The following is a 19,546-nucleotide window of genomic DNA, read 5'->3' on the forward strand; positions in this document are numbered from 1 at the left end:
CAAGAATCCCAACAGAAACTGAAGTCTGGTTCTTGCATTTGGCTGAGAGGAGGGCCAACTGACTTGCCCCTCCTGTTTCTCAGGCCAGCAAAATATCTTTTTTGGAGCTGATCAGGATGCACACCCATCTTCTGACACACACACAACACATCATTCACCACATGCAGCGGAAACCCTTTATTGAAGCCACCCTCCTAATGCCAACAGTCACTGGTGGTTTTCCCAGGTGGGGTGCGTCCCGGGTGGGAACTGAGTGCTGGTTTATGCTGTTACAGTACAAGTGAATGCAAAGATTTGCAGTAGCTGCCTCTTAGCAAATGATCTTCCCTGGTGCTCAGTGACAGGGGCATTGTGACTGGGGCAGGGGGCAGTGGGAAGGTCACTGCACTTCCGTGGCAGGCTGTCTTTTCTCTCTGGCTTCCCTACACTGTGTGCTCCCGTCTTGGGGGGAAGTAGCAGTCCCTAAGGAGAAAGAGCTCTCCAGCAGCCCTGAGGAGCAGTAGGGGGGCCAGCCTGGCCCAGCTCCCCTGCCCCACCACCCCCGTCGCCCACCCAGCCTTACACTTCTTTCCGCAGCATCACCTTGATGTTGCTGCAGACCTGGCCCAGGGCAGCGAAGAGCGGGTTGCAGAAGGTGCGGATGCAGAGCGAGTAGATGTGGCTGATGCACTGGATCTCGATCAGGTAGCTCTTGATGCACGGCACCACCGCCCAGATGTGGCAGAAGGAGATGCAGGCAAACAGGAAGCCCCAGAGCAGGGCCAGCGGGACGCCCAGCAGCGTGGACAGCAGGCGGTAGCACCAGTACTTGGAGACGGTGAAGGTGGTGTAGCTCACCTTCCACACACCATCGAAACTGTAGGTACCCACAGGCTCTGCGATCACATCTTCAAAATCCACCTGCAGGGGCGGGAAGGGGAGCCCTTAAATCACAGCATCCACCCGCTTCTCAAGTTTTTGTGCACGAGTGTCAGAAGCTCCCTGGAAGGCTTGTTAAACCAGGTGGCTGCCCACCCCCCCATCCCCTCCAGGTCCAGGGTGGGACCTGAGATTTTGCATTTCTGACAAGCTCCCAGGTGACACTGTTGCTGCCTAGAGCAGTGACGCACAAGGGCTGGTCTAGCCGCCTCACCTCAGGGATGGAAAAGAGGCCCTGAGGAGAGCTGAGTGACTTGCTCAGAGCAACTGTCAGTTAGAGGCAGGCCAGGAGCCACTCTCTCAAATTCTGTTATTTTATGATCCTAGGGAATTGGAGAATCAGTGATTTTGAAAAGATTTATTGGGTGCCTGCTAATGCTAATATGATGGCGATCAGGACTGCCCTCCCCTAGCTAATGGCAGGCAGTTACATCACAATGACGAGTGCTTGGGGAAGGGAAGGACAAGGGGCCATGTGCACCCACAGGGCAACATTTAACTCAGCCTGGAGGTAAGGCTTCCTGGAGGAAGGGACACTAGCTAAGCTGGTACCTGAAGGTTGCCAGGGAGAGTGAGGGGTGTGGGCTGAAAAAGAGTGTTTGGGGCTTCTACTGCCCGGATGTACAGGGCTAGACAGTGTGTGTCCTCAGGGAGATGCACGTACTTCTGGAAGGCTGACTGCAGGGCCAGAATGGCCTGAGTGAGGATAGAGAGGCCAGGCGGGGCAGACATTGTGAGATGAGCAGCCTCTGAAGGCTTATGCACGGGGAGTGGCTCGGCTGGATTTCAGGGTTTTTTTAAATTAAGGTATAATTTACATAGAACATGTTAATTTCAGGTGTATAACATAATGATTTGATATTTGTCTATATTGGGAAGTGATCACCTCTGCTGCCTGCCCCTCCTCCATTGTGGCCGTGCCCAGCCTGCGCCCCATGCCTCCTGGGATCCGGACTGGCCTCTGGAGCCTGGTGTGGCCCCAGGAACTTTGTTGGCAGCGGTGGAGGGAGGTCTTTGGGTGGAGACATGCTCCCTGCCTCTGTCCAGCATCCTCTCCCTCTTTCCTTCCCTGCCCATTCATGCTGGTGGCCCCTCCTGCCCTTCCTGTGGCTGTTCCTTTAGGACAGTGCCTGCCTCCCCACTCAAGATGACCGCCCTGGCTCCTCACAGTCCAGCTGGAGAGACAGGTGAATCTAGGCATCCTGATTCTAATCTAAGCTCTTCATGCTGGCCCCGCCAGGGTCAGACCCCAAGGTAGATGCTGGCTGTCAGGGTGGGTGATTGTCCCCTCAGAGGTCTGGTCCTTGTGGGCCAGAGAGACCCTCCCCAAGGCAGGGCCCTTGGCCCCTTCTTTACAGCACCCCCCACTCTGCTCCAAGCAGTTAGCAATTTCCTCACCCTCTGCAGCCCAGCCTGCTTTGCTCGCTTATTTCAGCATATTTCTCCTTTCAACACATTTGATGACTTGTGTCTGGCTTCTAAGAGGCAACAGAACAGAAAAAGCCCTTGACTGAAGTCACGCTACTGAGGTTTGCATCCAGCTCTGCCACTTATGGCTCTGTGACCCTCAGGGAGTGTCAGCTTTTTTAATGCCTCATTGTCCCAGATGTATCTCATAAAGTTGATTGAAGGGTTGAGTAAGCTGAGACATGTAAATACTCAGGACATTGCCTGGTACAGAGTACCTGGTCACTGTTAGCTGCTGGTGGTTGTTACAGGGTGCTTTCTTCAACAGGAAGCTAGAGTCCCAAAGGTGTATTTGCACACCAGTGCCGCTGCTGATCTGATGGGTGACTTTGGCAGATAACTTAACCTCTTCAAACTTTATTTCCTCATCTGTAAAATGGGTTTGCTACTTCTTACAACCTTATTATGAAGAATATAGAAATATTTTTTCTTCCATCTACCCATCCTCCCATCCATCCATCCATCTATCCATGCATTGATCCATGGACCCATCAATCCATTCATATGCATTCATCCATTCCTATCCATCTACCCATTTATCTATCTATCTGTCATTCTTTCCATCCATCCATCCACCCACTCATTCATACCCATCCATCCCATTCATCCAAATATTTATTCAGCACCTACTTTGCACTAGGCACACCACCTCTTGGGCAATGCTTAGTACAACATGTGACACATGGTAGGTGCACAGTGACCGTAATCATTTACTCATTTCCTCTGAAGTTCCTAGGAAAATACATCTCAGAAAGTCAATTGATACCCCAGATCGTAAGTACAATTCTCTGGCCTACCTAGTCATCAGTGAGTGTGTGTGTGGAGACTCAGCCTGTGCCCATAAGATGGATGGAGTCCTTTCCCTCTTTTTCTGCTTGTGGTCATAATCCTACCCTCAAGGATATCTCTATCTTTTAATTATCTTTTTTTTTTCTTCAGAAGCCATTGAGGCTGATGTTTGAATTATTTCCAGTCATTGCCTTCAGGCACTGTGCACGGGGCAACTGTCTCGTTGTCTGTGAATCTGAAATTGTGCTCTCAAAGGGGTGCGCCATCCTGGGAGAAGGCAGCCCTTCCCCTCACTGGGACTGACCATTGAGACAGCTCTAGTCATTGAGCTAGTTTGGGGAGATACTTATAAGGGCTGGCTCAGGCAGCTCTAGGCAGACATGCCAGTGTATCAGAAGCACACAGTGACTTCATTTCTTAATTCGTTTCCGGAAGCTGAGGGGGGTGGCTTTTTCTGGAGGGTGTGGTTTGGGAGCTGGGTCCGTGGGCTGAGCTGTGGGGCTGGGTGTGCGCTCGGAGAAGGGGCTGGGGGTGGGAGGGGGAGAAAGTGGCTGCTCATTCAGTTGGTGCCCCCTTCTCTGGCATATTTATTTTTGGAACAGCAAGGGAGCCAGTTGATTAATCAACCCGCCAGGGCCACTCCCGCCGTCTCCCAGAGGGCAGAGAAGGTGCAGGGCCAGGAGCTGCTGGAGGATGTGGGGGCGGCTGTCCAAAATTCCTCCCCCAGATTCCTGCGTGACTCAGTCCTTGGGCATCCTGGGGCCTGGACAATTCAGAAGGGCTCTCTGTGGGTGGGGGAAATGGCTCTAGGCAGGGGCATGGACATCTGGGTCCATCTCCACTCGGTCACTGAGCTACTGTGTGATTTGGGGCATGGTGCTTTCCCTCTCTGGGCCTCTGGTTTTGTTTGTTTGTTTTTGTTTGTTTGAACTCTTCCGAAAAGATTGGGCCAAGATCCCTAGTGACACGGAGTTAGTTTTGGGGTCAGAAGACCCAAAGGAGTGGCTTAGCTTCGCTGGATCTTAGTTTTCTCACCTATTACCTTGCTGCTTAAAGTGTGGTCCACAGTCAGTGCCCTCCTTCCCAACAAGGTAAGTCAAGAAGCTGAGAGTAGGCATTTAGAAATCGTCACAGCAATCTGAGCCAGTAATGTTGTATCTATTGATTCTAGTAATAATAAAAATTGGAGCTTACATTTTCGATGCAGACTTTTCACTTCATATTTCTAGTAGTTATTTTTTATTGACTTCTGCAAACTATTGGTGTACAACAGATTGGAATAATAATAATTAAACTGGCCCTTCATCCACATAGCTTGAGAAGCACTGGCATAAAGTAGAAAGCTAAAATGAGGTGATTGCTGCAGAATAGCAGAAAAACGGCAAAGCATGTTTCACGTGGTGTAGTTGGTAATAACAGTAACAGGCTTCTGTACCATCTGGGATAACCATAGTGACGCCTACAATTTGGCCCTTGTAGGTGTCGGTTTCTGGCCATGTGTCTTATATCCAGTATTTCAGTCGGCATATAAGGGACAAGCAGCGGTGGAGCCCACGTTGGCCTGACATCAATCCTGTGCCTGAATTTCCTCTGCCATCTTCCTGACCAGGGTCTTTGCGGGACTGGGTACCTGAGTGGGAGCTGTGGCAGGAACGCAGCACAAGCTGGTTCTTAGGGCGGGAGGAGGGGGTCAGGGATTAGCGGGAGCTTTGGGTCTGGAGCATCCTACAGTGGGGACCTAGGGCACCTGGGCTGGGTCTGTGGGGCACTTGGGTTCATGTAAAGGAGCCTAGAAGAGGCAGAGATAACAGAAGGCATCAAAGGGGAGAGAAGGGACCCCACCAGAGGAGCCCCATCAGATCTCAGTAAGTCCTGCCCTAGCCCATCTCTTCCCACCCTCTCCCTCTGCTGCCTGCTTTGTCTCTGCCTTTGGGAAGGCTGGTGCAGGGGACTGGAGAGCAGTAGGAATAGCCCTGAGCCAAGTTTGAGGCTGGGTTGTGCACCAGCTTCTGGGGGATGGTTAGCGAGTCTTCAAAGATGACCCCCCGATTAGTCATGCCTCTCAGTTCTTATGTCCTGCATAGTCCAATCCCATAGCATGTCTGGGCTTGCCCTGGGCCTTGCTTTAACTATTCAGTAGGAGGGACGCTGCTGCAGCTGCGTGAGAGGCTGCCGGTGAGACCCGCAGCACCGCCCAGCTGAGTCTAGTCAACCTACAGGACTGTGAGCAATCACTGAATGGCTGTTGCTTTAAGCCATTGAGTTTTAGGATGATCTGCTCCACAGCAGCAATTAACCGATCCTGTGTGTCTTTAGGGAAAGCTGGTGATAACGCTGGACTCCAGGTGTATCTTCTGTAGGATTAGGGGGACTGGTTTGCCTCTGAACGTGCAAAACATTCACCAGCTCTGCCGAATAAGAATTTCTGCTAGCAGAGCCCAGAAATCTGCATTTTAACACACTCCCTTGCTAAAGAGGACCACGTTCTAAAAACTCTAGACTAGTTGATACCCAGGAGTCCCCCTAACACTAAGTTATAAATACCTCAGTGTGAGTTAGTCCAATGTAGCCCTTCTTAGGCAAGATGTTTCCAAAAGGAAATAATTGCCAACCTGGAATGCCTCGCAGGTCATAACCTTCCTTAATTTAGCCTCAACCTTCCCCTTTTGCCTTCTCTCCCATGAATTCCCCGTGAGATGCTCTTAGCCCCATTGTTCTCCTGCAGACAGAGGAGCAAAGAGGTTTCATCTGTGTGCCACCTCAGCCTGGCTGATGGTCCACGGCTTCCTGGAAAAGTGCTGGGATCCATTAGTAATGTCTGCCACTGACACAGGGGAGGGGCAATACCCGTGCCTCATGTTCCGACTCTGCCCAACCTTCTCAACGCTGCGGCCTTTGCTTATTTTCTCCTCTTCTTGGAAAGCCCAATGCCCCTGTCCTACATTGTACATTTTTCTCATTATTTATGCTTCTTGGATACCACCTGCCCATGAAGCTGTCTCCTGACTGTCCCAGATGAAAGTCCTGTCTCCCTCCTGTAACCTCCTGGACCCTTCAGCTGGCCCTGATTTATGGCGTTTCGCACCTCCTCCTGGACATTCTCATCATTTTAGCCTCATCTTCTCTGCTGAGTTAGATTCTTCTCAAGAGGAAGCACCAGGTCAATTTCATCTTTCTGCAACTGGGTGTCGAGATGGGCCCAAACTGGGAGTGAAGTTTGGAGAACAAGGGGTGGGGGTGGTGGTCCTGGGTCCTCTGGGTGTTTATTAGCCTGAGCAGATGGGCAGGAGGTGGTGTTTGTGTGACTCCTAAAGGAGGAGGACGTGTGGTGGCAGATGTGGGTTGGAGGTGGGTGGGAACCAGGACGCTAGGCTGGGATCAGGTCTGTCCCTGGCCCTGTTTGAAGGACTGGCTCTGAGTGCCTGAGGGGAGAGCGGTTGAAGCCAGAAGCTGAAGGACCTGCCTGACACTGGGCTCAAGTGTCCTTGCTCTAGGGCCTGGGGCCTCACTGTGACCTGTGGAGAGGGAGGGTGGCTGCTGAGGCAGCCATGAGCCCTCGTGGAAGTAACTCAGGTGGGCCTTGAGTGGGGGCTGGAGCCCTGCAGAAATGCACAGGAAAGGGGCTGGAGGCTTTGCAACACAAGCCTGAAGGGCACGGTGTTCTCAGGGGTTTACGTGGGTCTGACTGGCTTATCGCCACCTCCTCTGAGAGAGCACAGTGCCTGGCACATAGTAGGTGCTCTGTAAAGATTCATGGAATTGATGTTCGACAAATGGTGGTGCTGGTAGGCGGCAAAGGGAAGGGGGTGCGTCTTCCCTCTGCCCTCGGCCCAGCCGGGAGCTTGGAGATGACAGTCAAGTCTACTGGGCTGAGCAGGGCTCTCCATCTGCCTTCGGCACTCATTTTCCAGCCTGCACTTGAGGGCAGCACCAGACCATACTTGGGGAAATTCGGGGAAGTTTTGACTTTGGAAATCCAAATGTGATCACCTCCCCCGCGCTGAGGGTCAAATCCACGGATCTGATGGGTGCGCCTCCTACTCTTCATCCTTGGCTTTTCCATGTGTTTTTAAACCTCAGCAGTTGGTGGCAGCGGGGAAGGGTTCCCTTCTTCTCTGCCTAGCCTCTGTCTACATCAGGGACTCAGGCCCAGAGAGGGAAAGGGATTTGCCCAGAGTCACACAGCAAGTTAGTGTCTGGGCTGGGGATAGTTTTGGATTTCTATAACCTGTCTTATTCTGGCATCTTACCGTGTCATCATAGCCCACGTGGAGTGCGTTACCACACGGACACCACGCTGGTGGGTGCCTGGCCAGCCTTAATCTCGGCATCCTTGTTTCTCTTTCTCTCCGTCTCTGTCTCCCTCACCCTCTTGCTCCCTTGTCCTCTCCCCTCCCTCCACCTTGTCTTTCCCTCGGTTGATGAAAGATGCCTGGGTGACCCAAAGGCCGGCCTGTTCAGACAGATTGCCTGTGCCCCCTCCCTTCCTGACATTCTCTCTCCACTTTCTTCCTTTGCTTTATTTTTTCACGGCCCACTACATCAACCTGAAGTCTACTTGAGCCGTCTGTCGTATTTATTTGTTATCCCTATTCTAAATTTCAAGATGTTTCCATTTCTCACTCATTAAAAATGAAAGAAAAAGTCAAATAAATTCCCAAACCAGGGAAGGTCCAGTAAAGATACCAAATAATAATCTCCTCTCAACAAGATGATTTGGGGCCTTTTTGCCTAGCCTTGGAGCGATGTGTTTCTGGGGCTCTGGGCCTCCAGGAGAGAGCCTGCCCAGCCCCAGCAGGGGCCGCGTAAGCACCTGCGTCTGTGTGGTCACCCCATCCCTCCCTCGGATTATTGTCTGGGCCTGAGCCTGAAGCCGGCTTACTCCCAGCTCAGCAGGACCTGAGAGCCTAGATGACTTGTTCAGTGTCATTGGTCTTAGGTAGAAGCATCTGGATTTGAAACCAGATCTGTTAGCATCAAGTCCTGGACTATTCCCTCTAGACCCGCCCTGTGCAAACCACAACGAAAACTGTTTGACATCATGTAGTACTTTTCAGTTTGCAAAGTTCACTCCCTAATTTTCCCCTTTGCAGCATTTTCCACACTGTGCTGTAATGACCCTATCTCCACAACAAATGATATTTATAAATATGATAACAGCATAATGTGAGCTGTTAAAGAGGAATGCCCTGAGTGAAGTGAGGGCAGAGAGGAAGGAGCAACTGATTGCCTGGAGGAGTTGGGGAAGGCTTCCTGGAGGAGGTGACATTGAAGTTGGGTCTTAAAGGCTGAGGAGGGGGTGCATTCACCACGTGGAGCAGAGACCCAGGAGTGTGTTTGGGTTTATGTGGTCTGCTCCTGGCGTAGGGGCTGGAGGGTGAGAGAGGATGATGGGGGCTAGATTGTGTTGGGGTTTGAAAGCCATGGGGAGAATTTAGACTTATCCAGCATGGGAGGTGTCCCCCTGAAGGTGACAATGCAGGGACTGTGCTTTAGAACCAGCCCTTAACCATGCTGTCTAATCCAGTGGCCTTGATCTGTGGCTAGTGCAACTGAAGGATTCTAAATCTTGTTTAAAAATTTTCATTAAAATGTGAATTAATGAGAGTTAATTCTGTGACTGGGAAACTTGTAAGAATGTTTGGAACAGTTCATACATGTGAACTGGTTGTCAACTGGACATTTTATGATACCTAAGTACAGAATAAGAATTTCTGATAAAAACTCTGGAGTCTGAACTGAGATGCACCTCACATCTCTGAGACACATTGGACTTTGAAGATGAAGAAAGACTGCAATAGCTCATGAATCATTGTTCTGTAGCTGAAATGACACATCAGAATGGTACTATTTTTGATACACTGAGTTATGTGAAACATATCATGAGAGTTAATTTCACTTGTTTTTCCTTTTTAAAATCATGGCTGCTAGAAAGTTTGAAATGACATAGGGTGATTGTATAATTGGTCGCATTATATTGCTCTTGGACAGAGCTGGTCTGTGATTCTGATGTATTCAGAGGACCCAGGAGGCCCCAGTACCTGCTTTTTTAAAGGCCCTTCCAGTGACTTTGATGCTGGTGGTTGGGCACCAAGTTCCCAGGAATTCTGCTGTAGTAAGATCCCTGTGGCTACCAAGTGGAGGTTGGACTGAGGGTGTGGGCCTGGAGGCAGCTGAGCTGCTGGTGGCATCCAGACCTGACTCAGGCACGGTCATGGGAGAGACTCCGTGAAGGCTGGGTAACCCTCATCCAAGATTCCCTTACAGGAGCCCAGGTGCCCTCTGAGAGGCCTCTGCCCTGGCCTGGCCGCCGGACCTGGGGGCAGGCTGGAAGCAGGCATGGGCGCTGGCCACGGCCCCCCAGCCTGGGGCAGGGGATGTTGGGCAGTGTCCCGGGGGAATGGGTGTCCCTGCAAGGGACCGTCAGCCGTACTGGCAGCCGACCTCCAGGGATTAACCCCGCACCCACTGTGGAGACCGCAGAATGCCCCTGGCTCAGAAAAGAGCCCAACTTGGCCACCTTGGCTGTCCCCGGCAGAGGGCCAGGAGCTAATGGGAAGAGCTGTAGAGTTGTAAAGAGTTCTTTTGAGACTTGCCTCCTCTGCTCGGGTCAATGGTCCTGTATGTGTGGCTGATTCTTTGAACCTGTTTACGCTCAAGTTCTTTGTGGGGTACAAGCTGGCTTTTGGAGAGGGGGATTTGGAGAAGTTGGAAGAGAACAGGTCTCTTTTCAGGGTAGCCAATCACACACAGAGCAGAGCCCTTCCCCGGCCAGCACCCAGCCCGACACCCTCGGGGCCCACGACTCCAGGGCAGGCCCGTGAGCCTACCTTCACTATGTCCTCGTTAATGTTCTTGGGGTCCCGGTTCACCAGGTCAATCTCCTTGAAGTGAATGTCCTTGACGATCTGGGCCTCCAGGTCTGTGTGCTCCTCGGCCATCATTGTGGAGCTGGGGGAGCCGTAGGAGGAGATCTGGGCCGCGTGGCCGGCGGGGCCGAAAAGACCTGGGGCAGGGACACCAGTTCAGTGTCCCCAGACTTGTGCCCCTGCCGGCTAAATAGGCCCCACCCAGCATGCCGGCTGACAGCTGTCCCACATAACTCCAGCCTGCCCCTGGCTAAAGCCTCTGGTGGCAGACCTCCAAGCTAAAATTAAGACTGGAGCCCTGCTGGAAGGCCCAGAGCTCCTTAAAGGGGGCTGCCACGGGTGCTGGGCCTCATGCAAGAGCCGAGGGCCTGGCATCCCCTGCCCGCCACCGCGGTTGGCTGCTGGCATGGGGCCCTGGTATGGCACTTGGGCTCCTCTGTGAGGGAGTGTGGGGTCGGTCCCCAGCTCTGCCAGTTGCTGGCTGTGTGAGCTGGGGAACACCTCGCCTCTCTGGGCTACCATGTCTGCACCTGTAAAGTGGGGCTGTAATAATAATAACAGTGAAGACTCTGACCCCCCAGGTGGCAGGGACTTTGCATCCATTCATCACCCACCGACTCATCTGTTCAGGATTTGCTGACAGCTGAGGATAAACAGACCCATCAGGCCCTGTCCCTCCTTGTCCCAGGGAGCCCACAGCCTAGAGGGACAGACCAATCAGGAAATAAGTAATTGTAAGACTATGTGGAGAGTGCTACAGATCAGAGATATTTTACAAAGAACTTGCCTTAGAAGTCCATAAGAGACCGTGGCTTACTCTGAAGACGTCAGGGAAGGCTTCCTGGAGGAGGTGGCTTTAGAGTTAGGTGTTGAAGCATAAGCAGGAGTTCACCCTATGGAACATTTCAGGTAGAAAGGCTGAAGGTACCAGAGGACTGATGTGAACTAGAAGTGGGCAGCTACTGGAGCGCATTTTGTCTGGGAGGTGAGGCAGGGGATAAGGCTTGGCTCCAGTCTGGGTGTGAAGGATCCCAAATGTCCTACTAAATAGTGTAGATTTTTATCTAGAAGTGCTGAGAAGCCATCGAAGACTTCAAAGCAGCAGAGGGTCTTTATCAGGTTTGCACGTGAGGAGGATTTGATTGGAGCTGGGTGAGGTTTGAGGCAGGAAGACTAAGCAAAAAGCTGGAAGCCAGAAGTGACTATGCTTGGCTACTGATAATGAAGATGCAAAATAATAGGGGTGACTGTCTCCAGATCCATCCATGTTGCTGTAAATGGCATTATTTGATTCTTTTTTATGGCTGAGTTGTATTCCATTGTATAAATATACCACAGCTTCTTTATCCAGGAAAGTGACTTTCTGAAGCCCATTTTGTGCCTGGGGTTTTATGGAAGACTCTGTGTTCTTATTTTAAAGGCATTTTTGGGGAGGTTATTGTTTGGCTTGCTAAGGGAGTGAGAGAAAAACATTCTCTGAAAATGAGATGTACAGGATGACATAAATTTGTGGAGTGTAAAAAAGGGAAGTAATACGAAACATGATGTGGATGGAATTGCAGAGTAAATCTTGGTTCTAAATATCTGAAGTCTCAATTAACTATCAAATTTAGAGCTACCATTAACCAGCAAGATTTATCACCTAGGCACAAGTTTCTAAGCCAGGTAAGGCTACAATGAGTGGTAGAAAGGAAACACTCTTTTTCCTTAGGAGTTTTAGACCTAGACAGAGGGTTTTTATTTTCTGTTCAATCTTTGGCTTTCCAAATCTGTATTTAGAAGACAAATCACAGCATGTCAGAGCTGGAAGAGCCCTAGTTTCTGCATTTTACAGGTGAAGAAACTGAGGGATGAAAGTGTCTTGGTTGGGGGAGGGTAGAGCTTGGGATTTGGAGACAGAAGAACCAGGAGTAACTGGCCAGGTGCTCATCAGCAGGTCACTCCCCTCCCAGCTTCAGTTTACCCATCTACATGATGACAATAAGAACAGCATCTCTTAGCAGCTTTTGGTACCTGATTCCTACCAGAAAGTTTGGAGATTTTTGGAATGGTTTCCAAAAAGGGCAATGTGATCTCAGGATGCATTAATAGAGATATATCATCTACAATAATGGAGGTGATTCATCTACCCAACTCTGCACTGATCGTACTACACTTGGAACCTTGTTTGGGGCCTTGGGAAATAGATCATATCTAGAAAGGGTGCATAAGATGATACAAGAGCTTGAAACATGTCTTAATGAGAAATAACAATTTTGGGTTAGAGAAGAGAAGGCTCAGCAGGGAGGAACAGAAGAACTCTAATCCCTGGAGGTTGAAGGGATGAGATTTATTCTGGGTGGCCCCAAGGACCGATAAGTAAGTGGCAAACTCTGGCTTCATTCAAGCCAGTTCTTGGCTTCTGTAGACCCACTTGATCGTGACAGCTGTTGGGGTTACCCTTAAGGAAGAACTGACTGTTTCCCAGAGGTGCGATAGGCTGCTTCTGGAAGGGGTGAGCTTCTCGAGGCCAGAATTAAGGCCAAGAGTGAAAGGGAGTCAAGGATTGGAAAAGTAGACAGACAGACAAACCTTGGGGCTGGGTCACAAACATTTTAGGCAGGACTGGCTACAGAATTTATAGGACCCCTATGGAAAACAAAAATGTGGCACCCTTGTTAAAAAATGATCCAGAATTTCAGGGTGGTGGCAGGAGAGCATTATACCAAGGTTGTGGCATCTTTGAAGCCAGGCTTTTGGGAAGGGGTGCTATACACTCAATGGCAGAGTGCCTGCTTGGTGTGCATGAGGTCCTGGGTTCAATCCCCAGTATCTCTATTAAAAAACAAAACAAAACAAAACAAAACAAGAAGTGTTTGAAAAAAGAAAAAAATGAAACCAGGGCCCTGTGGGTTGCATGCCCAAGAAGCTGACCCTGGTTTGGGGGCTCTGCCATTGTATTAGATCACAGTGATTCAACTCTGCTGTAGTAGCAGGAAGGCAGCCACGGACAGTACAGAAATCCAGGGGCCATGGTTATGTTCCCGTGAATCTTGATTAAAAATAAGGTCCCTGTTCCTTTGCAAGAGTAGTTGCCGAAACAGGGGAGACTGTCCCTGGCCATTGCTCAGGTGATGTCCAGCTGCGTCTCAGCTGAGAGAAAAGAAACCACCCTGGAGCAGCTCTGGGGGAGGGGGGAAGGGGGAAGGGGCTGTGTGCACATGGTTGGGCACAGGGCTGGCTGTTTTCTTTCAGACACGGAGCGGGCCCTGATCTCTGAGAACAGCGAGAGCTTTGGCCTTGGGTATGTGGCTTCATTTATAGAGAGGCCTGAAGTCCACTGGGGGTTCTGTAGGCTGGGATTTCTGCACCTGTGTTTGAGACTGGGTACCCTGAAGTGGATGTTTCCATCTGAGACATCATGAGGGGCTAAGATGAGAGAGCGAAGCCTCTGCACCCTACCCCACTACTTTGTCTCCCTTAGCATCCGTCTCGGCTTCAAAGAGAGTTGGCTAATTCCACCTGAGCTGCAGGGGCCAATCTCGGAGGCCTGGCGATTCAGAGAATTCCCTCATGTCACAAACAACACAGCCTTTGAAAACACTGCATTTGAGGGCCATGCTCACCTCCTCCGAGTAGAGGGAAGCTTTCCTGGGGCCCTTTCTGCATTCAGCTCAGTGCTGGTCTGTTTGCCAGGCTCAGGGGTTGGGAACCACAGATAAATAAAGCATTATCTCAACTAGCGCTTACTGGGTGTGTGGCTCCGAGCAGGTGCTGAGGATACAGCGGAGAGGAGGCCAGAAGCCCGAGCTGGGTGACTGCACAGTCCTGCTGGGCTGTGGACAAGAAAAGTCAGTGACCAACACAGGGCCCGTCATCATGCCACACGTGGCAGGCAGGCAGCAGGTACTGGGAGCTGGCGGAGGAGGAGGAGGTGGTCCTCACCTGGAGGATTTCACTGCCTTGGAGGGGATGAGGGAGGCACGGCAGCACCGTGACCCCGCAGAGCGTGATGAACTTGTAGTGAGCTGTGGGTGGACACTGTCCCCAGCATCCTGGGCCATTGGTGTGGGCCAAGCAAGAGCGCCTGAGGAAGTGAGGCTGGCTTGTTTTTGCAGGGAAGGAATTATTGCCTTCCTCCTCCCAGTTTTTTAAAGGAAGGCAGCTTCTAGGAGTAATGTTGTGTGTGGGTTGAACTGTGTCTCCCCTAAAAAATGTTGACGTCATCACTCCCCATCACCTTGTTTAGAAATAGACTTTTGCAGATGATCAGGTTAAGTTCATTAGGGTGGGCCCTCATCCTGCATGACAGTGTCCTTATAGAAAGGAAATTTGGACACAGGGACAGATGTGCACCCAGGGAGAGCATGATGTGAAGGTAGGAGTTATGCTGCTACAAGACAAGGAAGAAGCGGGGAGAATGGCCTGAAAGAGAGCCTTCCCTCCACCTTCAGAGTAAGTGTCACCTGGTGGGCACCTTGATCTCAGACTTGTAGTCTCCAGGACGGTGAGACAATGAACTTCTAATAAACTCCTGTTGTTTAAGCCACTCCGTCTGCAGTGCTTTGTTACAGCAGCCCTGGGGAACGCATACATGCAGAAGGACCCACACTTTTAACTGCATTAGTTTCCTTTTGCTGCTGTAACAAATGAGCGCAGCTTTTTTTTTTTTTTTTTTAATAACACAAAAATTTCTCTCTTACAGTTCTGGAGGTCAGAAGTCCTAAAATCAAGGTGTCAGCTGGCTAGTGTTCCTTTTGGAGGCTCTAGGGGACAATTTGTTTCCTTGCCTTTTGTATCTTCTAAAAGCCTTGTGCGTTCTCTGGTAGAGATAGCCTCTGCTTCCATCTTCACAGCACGTCCCTTCAACCTGGGCTCCAGTCAGAGACTGTGTTCCAGGCTCTCCCCTCGCTCTGCCCTCCCAGTGCCCCCTCCACCCTCACACTTCTGGTCTCTAGGGGCCCTTTGCTTCTTGCCTGTTGGCGTATGAGCACCTGGATTTCTTTTCAGCCCTCAGCATCCGGCTCTGGGGGATTCTGGGGCCCCACATGCCGAGGTGATCTTTCCAGACAGCAAAGACATGGCTGGCCCCAGCTGAGCAGAACCTATTGGTCAACCAAAAGGCATCTGGCCCCTAGACCCTTCTTCACTCCCTCTGTTTTTATATGAATGTTATATTTGCAGATGAAAAACAGATTTGGGAGTCCCTATGGAGGGACTTTCCAATAGCCAGCACTCTCTGGGAACGGAGTGGAATAAGGTACTAAAGGCAGGTCATCCGGGGACTACAGAATCCTGTAGATCTTAAGAGCTTGGGTTTCTGAGTCAAATTCAGAACTGAGGGGATCCACCAGTTGTATGACTTTGAGCCTTAGTTTTCTCCCCTATAAGGTAGGAATAATAAAAAAATAGGATGAAATGAGGACAACACCAGGATCCAAACAGAAATGCCCTCCAGAGAAGTGAGCAAAGCCAGCTGGCTGGTCATCTCTGTTGACAGACCCAGGGACAAGAGACACGCCCTTGTCCTTTTAGCTGTAGGGAAACCACCGTTAGTGATGATACCAAGAGAAGCTCAGCTTCAGTGTGGGCTTAGTTAAGGAGTGGTGGGAACTGTGGAAAACTGGAGACCACATGCCCTAGTGCCTTGGAGAGGAGATGGTGTTAAGGCTTGAGGATGGAGCTGCAGGCTCGGTCCAAGTGAAGGGGGGACATAGTCTGGGCACTAGTCCTTGTGGACTGTGAAGAGCCAATGCCCAGCCACACCCAGGCCAATTATGTCAGCATCTCTAAGCCAGAGCCTGGCATCAGTAAGTTTTAGAGCTTTCCTTGCAGTGATTCTGAATTTTATTTTATTTTTATCTATGTTTAATATTTATTTTTAATTTTATTTTAAAATTTTAATATAATTTTAAAAGTTACTTTTCATTTAGTTATTACAAAATATTGGCTATATTCCCCATGTTGTACAATACATCCTTGAGTTGTATTTTTTCAATTCCACATGTAAGTTATATCATACAGTATTTGCCTTTCTCTATCTGCCTTATTCCACTTAGGCTAATGTCCTCCAAGTCCATCCATGTTGCTGCAAATGGCAAAATTTGCATCCTTTTTATGGCTGAGTAGTATTCCATTGTATATATATACACCACATCTTCCTTATCTATCGACCTGTTGAGGGACATTTAGGTTGCTTCTATATCTTGGCAATTGTAAATAATGCTGCTATGAACTTTGGGGTCAGTGATTCCCAGTTTTAGAACCAGCAGTCTGGCAGTGGGGACAGAGAGATCAGGGCCATGGGGGTCCCTGGTGATTGGAGCCAGGGAGAGAGACTGGGGGAGAGAAGGAATTCGTGGTGGGGATTTGGGGGTGAGTGCTATTGACAGTGCAGTGTGACTTCTCTTCGTGACCCCTCACTGTCTTCATAGAGCTTCACATGTCCCACATGCCTGTTGTCCTGGGCTTTGGAGTTTAGTATGAAAGTGACAGGCAAAGATGGCTGCTGTGAATAAGAGGCACAGGGGACTCCCTGCGGGCAGAGAGGCCAGTATTTTTGTGCAACTGCTTAGTTGTGGCTGGTCTTAGATGGGAAACAGTACAAACTTTTTCAGAACTCAGACAAGAAGAGTAACGAAATGTGTATTTACAATAAGAAAGGATCTCGACAGATTGGAAATTAGGAAGATGGCCTCTGGTTACAAAGTTACAAAGCAAGTGGCCGGTGTCAGCATTGGAAATGCAGGGCTAGCTGCTAATGACCTAGCATAAAATAAAATGTCCCAGCCGCATGAGCTTGGTAAACTCCAGCTTAAAATGTAACCCTGGCTCAAAGGAGACAAAGATAATAGGATGTCTGGGAAATGACTGTGAGGAGTTAATGGAGTGTTTTTTGTTTTTAAAAGAGTCTTTGATCACCCCAGTCAGAGGGGAAAACATTCTCGGACATTTAATAGGATGATTCAACTGAGGCAGCAAAGGAGGTACGTTCATTTATCTGATGAACTTCTGATGAACTTGGCACCTCTGCCAGGTAATGACAGCCATTCTTACAGAAATAGGACTTCTGTGGTTTGTGATTGGCCTTTATTTTGTTCAGCTCTACGAGGGCTTTGTTTTGCTCAGATATGTGAGGATAGCACTGTAATATTTCATTTTCATATGCTGTAAAGCCAGCAGGGAGTTGTAAAGAGAAATTTTCTTTTTTGCCAACATGTGTATTTATGTCTGCAGTTTGTTTACCCTAGCACAGGGGGAGTTAGTCTTATTTGGGGAAATGGAATATCCTTTTGACAGACCTTAATTTTATCCTTAATTTTAATTTAGTGGACCAGGCAAAGAATGGTCCAGTTGGTTGGTTCCCTGGAGCCAAGAAAGTTAGGGAAGAGGGAAGTGGCAGAAATGTGGGAAAGGGACAATGTAATACTGTGACTTGTAATGACAAATACATATTTGGTCTTTGTCCCCATTCCTGACACAGTCCCCCACCCCTGACCTCCTGGGAGGGGAGAGGGGTGAGACACTGAGCAGTCACATCCATGATGGAATCAATCATGCCTGTGTAGCGAAGCCTCCGTAAAAACTCAACAAGTGTCGTGTTCACAGAGCTTCTGGGTTGGTGAACACGAGGAGGTCCTGGGAGAGAGGAGCACCCGGGCATGGAAGCCCCGTGCCCCTTCCCGCACACCTCGCCCTACGCATCTCTTCCATCTGGCTGTTCCCGAGTTGTATCTTTTTATAGTAAGCCAATAAACTGGTAATATAGTGAGTCAAATGCTTCTCTTAGTTCTGTGAGCTGCTCTAGCAAATTGATGAACCCAAGGACAGGGTCGTGGGGACCTCCAATCAGAAGCCCAGGTGACAGCCTGGATTTACAGGTGGCCCCGGAAATGTGTGTGTGTTTGGAGGGCAGGGGCAGTCTTGTAGGACTGAGCCCTTAGCCCCTGGGATCTGGTGCTGTCCCCATGTAGTGTCAGCATGGAGTTGAATTGTAGCACACTCAGCTTGTGGTGCAGGATTGCTTGGTGGTCTGGGCAGAACAAACACTGGAGGCAGGTACTGAGCATCTTGCCCTGGAGGGCTGTTGAGGAGACATTGGCTTTGGAGTTCAGGCAAGGAGACCAGGGGAGACTAGGGAGGAGAGCCTGCAAACTGAGGGGCGAGAATGGAACCAGAGGAGGGAAGGAAGTGTAGAGGGGAAAGCAGTGGCCTTGTAAGCTGCCCCAGGCAAGTGTGGTGGAGGCGGCAGATTTATCTACAGGGGTTGGAACAGGACAGTCTTCCCTTTAATAAAGTCAGGTTACCTGGGGAGTTATTGAGCCTACAGAACTTTCAAGGTTTCTGACCGTATTCTGAGGAATTAACTGTACCAGCCCCTTCAGAGACCAAAAGGGGCTTGTGGAAGAAATTGATTCACAGGAAATGAATGAGAACTGGGAATAAGTTGTTCTTCTGAATTTAACTTTTTGGAGCAGAGTGCCGGGCACCCAGCAGGAGCTCTATAGACATTTGTTGAGTCAATAAATGGAGGTCATACCACACAGATTTATGTCTGAGACAATGAACAGAAATACTTGGTCGGAAAATTCTGTGATGAATTTTCACAGATGATAGGAAAAAATTGCACTTTATTATAAATGTCTGTGCGAGCTATGAGGGTCTAGGACCTTAGCATCTCTGGGCTGGCTTCTCCCGGAGAGACAGGGAGGGTGGAAAATGAAGGTCCAGCTCCAGTCAAGTTGAATGTCTGTTCCAGCAGGAGGGAAGCAGCTGATAGCAAATCAAGGCTTTGCATAGCTCTGGAAGCTGTTAGGAGTGGCTATTGTGATGCACCTGGAGTGACTCGTCACAGCTGAGTCAAGAAGTCTGAGCAACTTTCAGCTAGATTTCCAGTACTTTTGAACTGATGTTTAATATTAAATACAGAAAATCTTGAGCTGTGTGTTCCTGAGAAGGGGAGATATAAATTGAGCTGTATCAATTTAGATTCATCCTGGCTCTGCTACATACCCAGTTTGACTACAGGCAAGTTCCTTAATCTCACCATGTCTCAGTTTTCCTCCTCTGTAAAATGGGCTGTGTTTTCTAATTCCTAAGATGAAGTGAGTGAACAGAGGAATTAATGCATGCAAAGCACAACAGTGCCCAGCACATTGGAAGAGCTTGATATATTAGTTATTGTTGTTGCTAAGCAATGGTAGTAATGTTTTTCCAAATGGAGGAAGGAGTAACATTTGCTAGTTCTCACTGAATCTCCATCATAACTCAGAGGAAGGTGGTGCTACTGAGGTTCAGAGAGATGCAGTAATGTACCTGAGGTCACACAGCTGTGAAGTGGTGGTGCTGAGATTTGAACACAGTGATGCCAAAGCTTTCCCTCGGGCCACAGGCTGGTTGTGAAAGAGAACAGGACGACCTGTGGTTTGCAGCTGAAGATGGCCTTTTGATTGAGTGGGGACCACCTTCTGTAGCAATGCTACACATGGATTCTGGGACTATTTTTGCAAGGGGATTGGAGGGGC

General features: G+C 49.6%; 1 protein-coding gene across 1 annotated transcript; it reads right to left on the reverse strand.

Annotated features, from left to right (window-relative positions):
• Positions 1-158: 158 nt before the first annotated feature.
• CAV3 (caveolin 3) lies at positions 159-10,241 on the reverse strand. The gene is made up of 2 exons (XM_010984979.3): positions 10,005-10,241; positions 159-900 (listed from the first exon to the last, which is right to left on the reverse strand). The coding sequence occupies exons 1-2, from the start codon at positions 10,116-10,118 to the stop codon at positions 559-561; spliced, it is 456 nt and encodes a 151-aa protein (XP_010983281.1). The 5' UTR covers positions 10,119-10,241; the 3' UTR covers positions 159-558.
• Positions 10,242-19,546: the final 9,305 nt, after the last annotated feature.

The sequence above is a fragment of the Camelus dromedarius genome, chromosome 17, assembly GCF_036321535.1.
Source record: "Camelus dromedarius isolate mCamDro1 chromosome 17, mCamDro1.pat, whole genome shotgun sequence".
In the NCBI taxonomy this organism is placed as follows: Eukaryota; Metazoa; Chordata; class Mammalia; order Artiodactyla; family Camelidae; genus Camelus; species Camelus dromedarius.

Bases quoted from the DNA above. Each gene is read 5' to 3' on its own strand.
- CAV3 (XM_010984979.3), bottom strand. From the start codon at position 10,118: ATGATGGCCGAGGAGCACACAGACCTGGAGGCCCAGATCGTCAAGGAC. The intron at 901-10,004 runs GTAGGCTCACGG...CCGCCCCTGCAG, and splicing joins TTAACGAGGACATAGTGAAG to GTGGATTTTGAAGATGTGAT.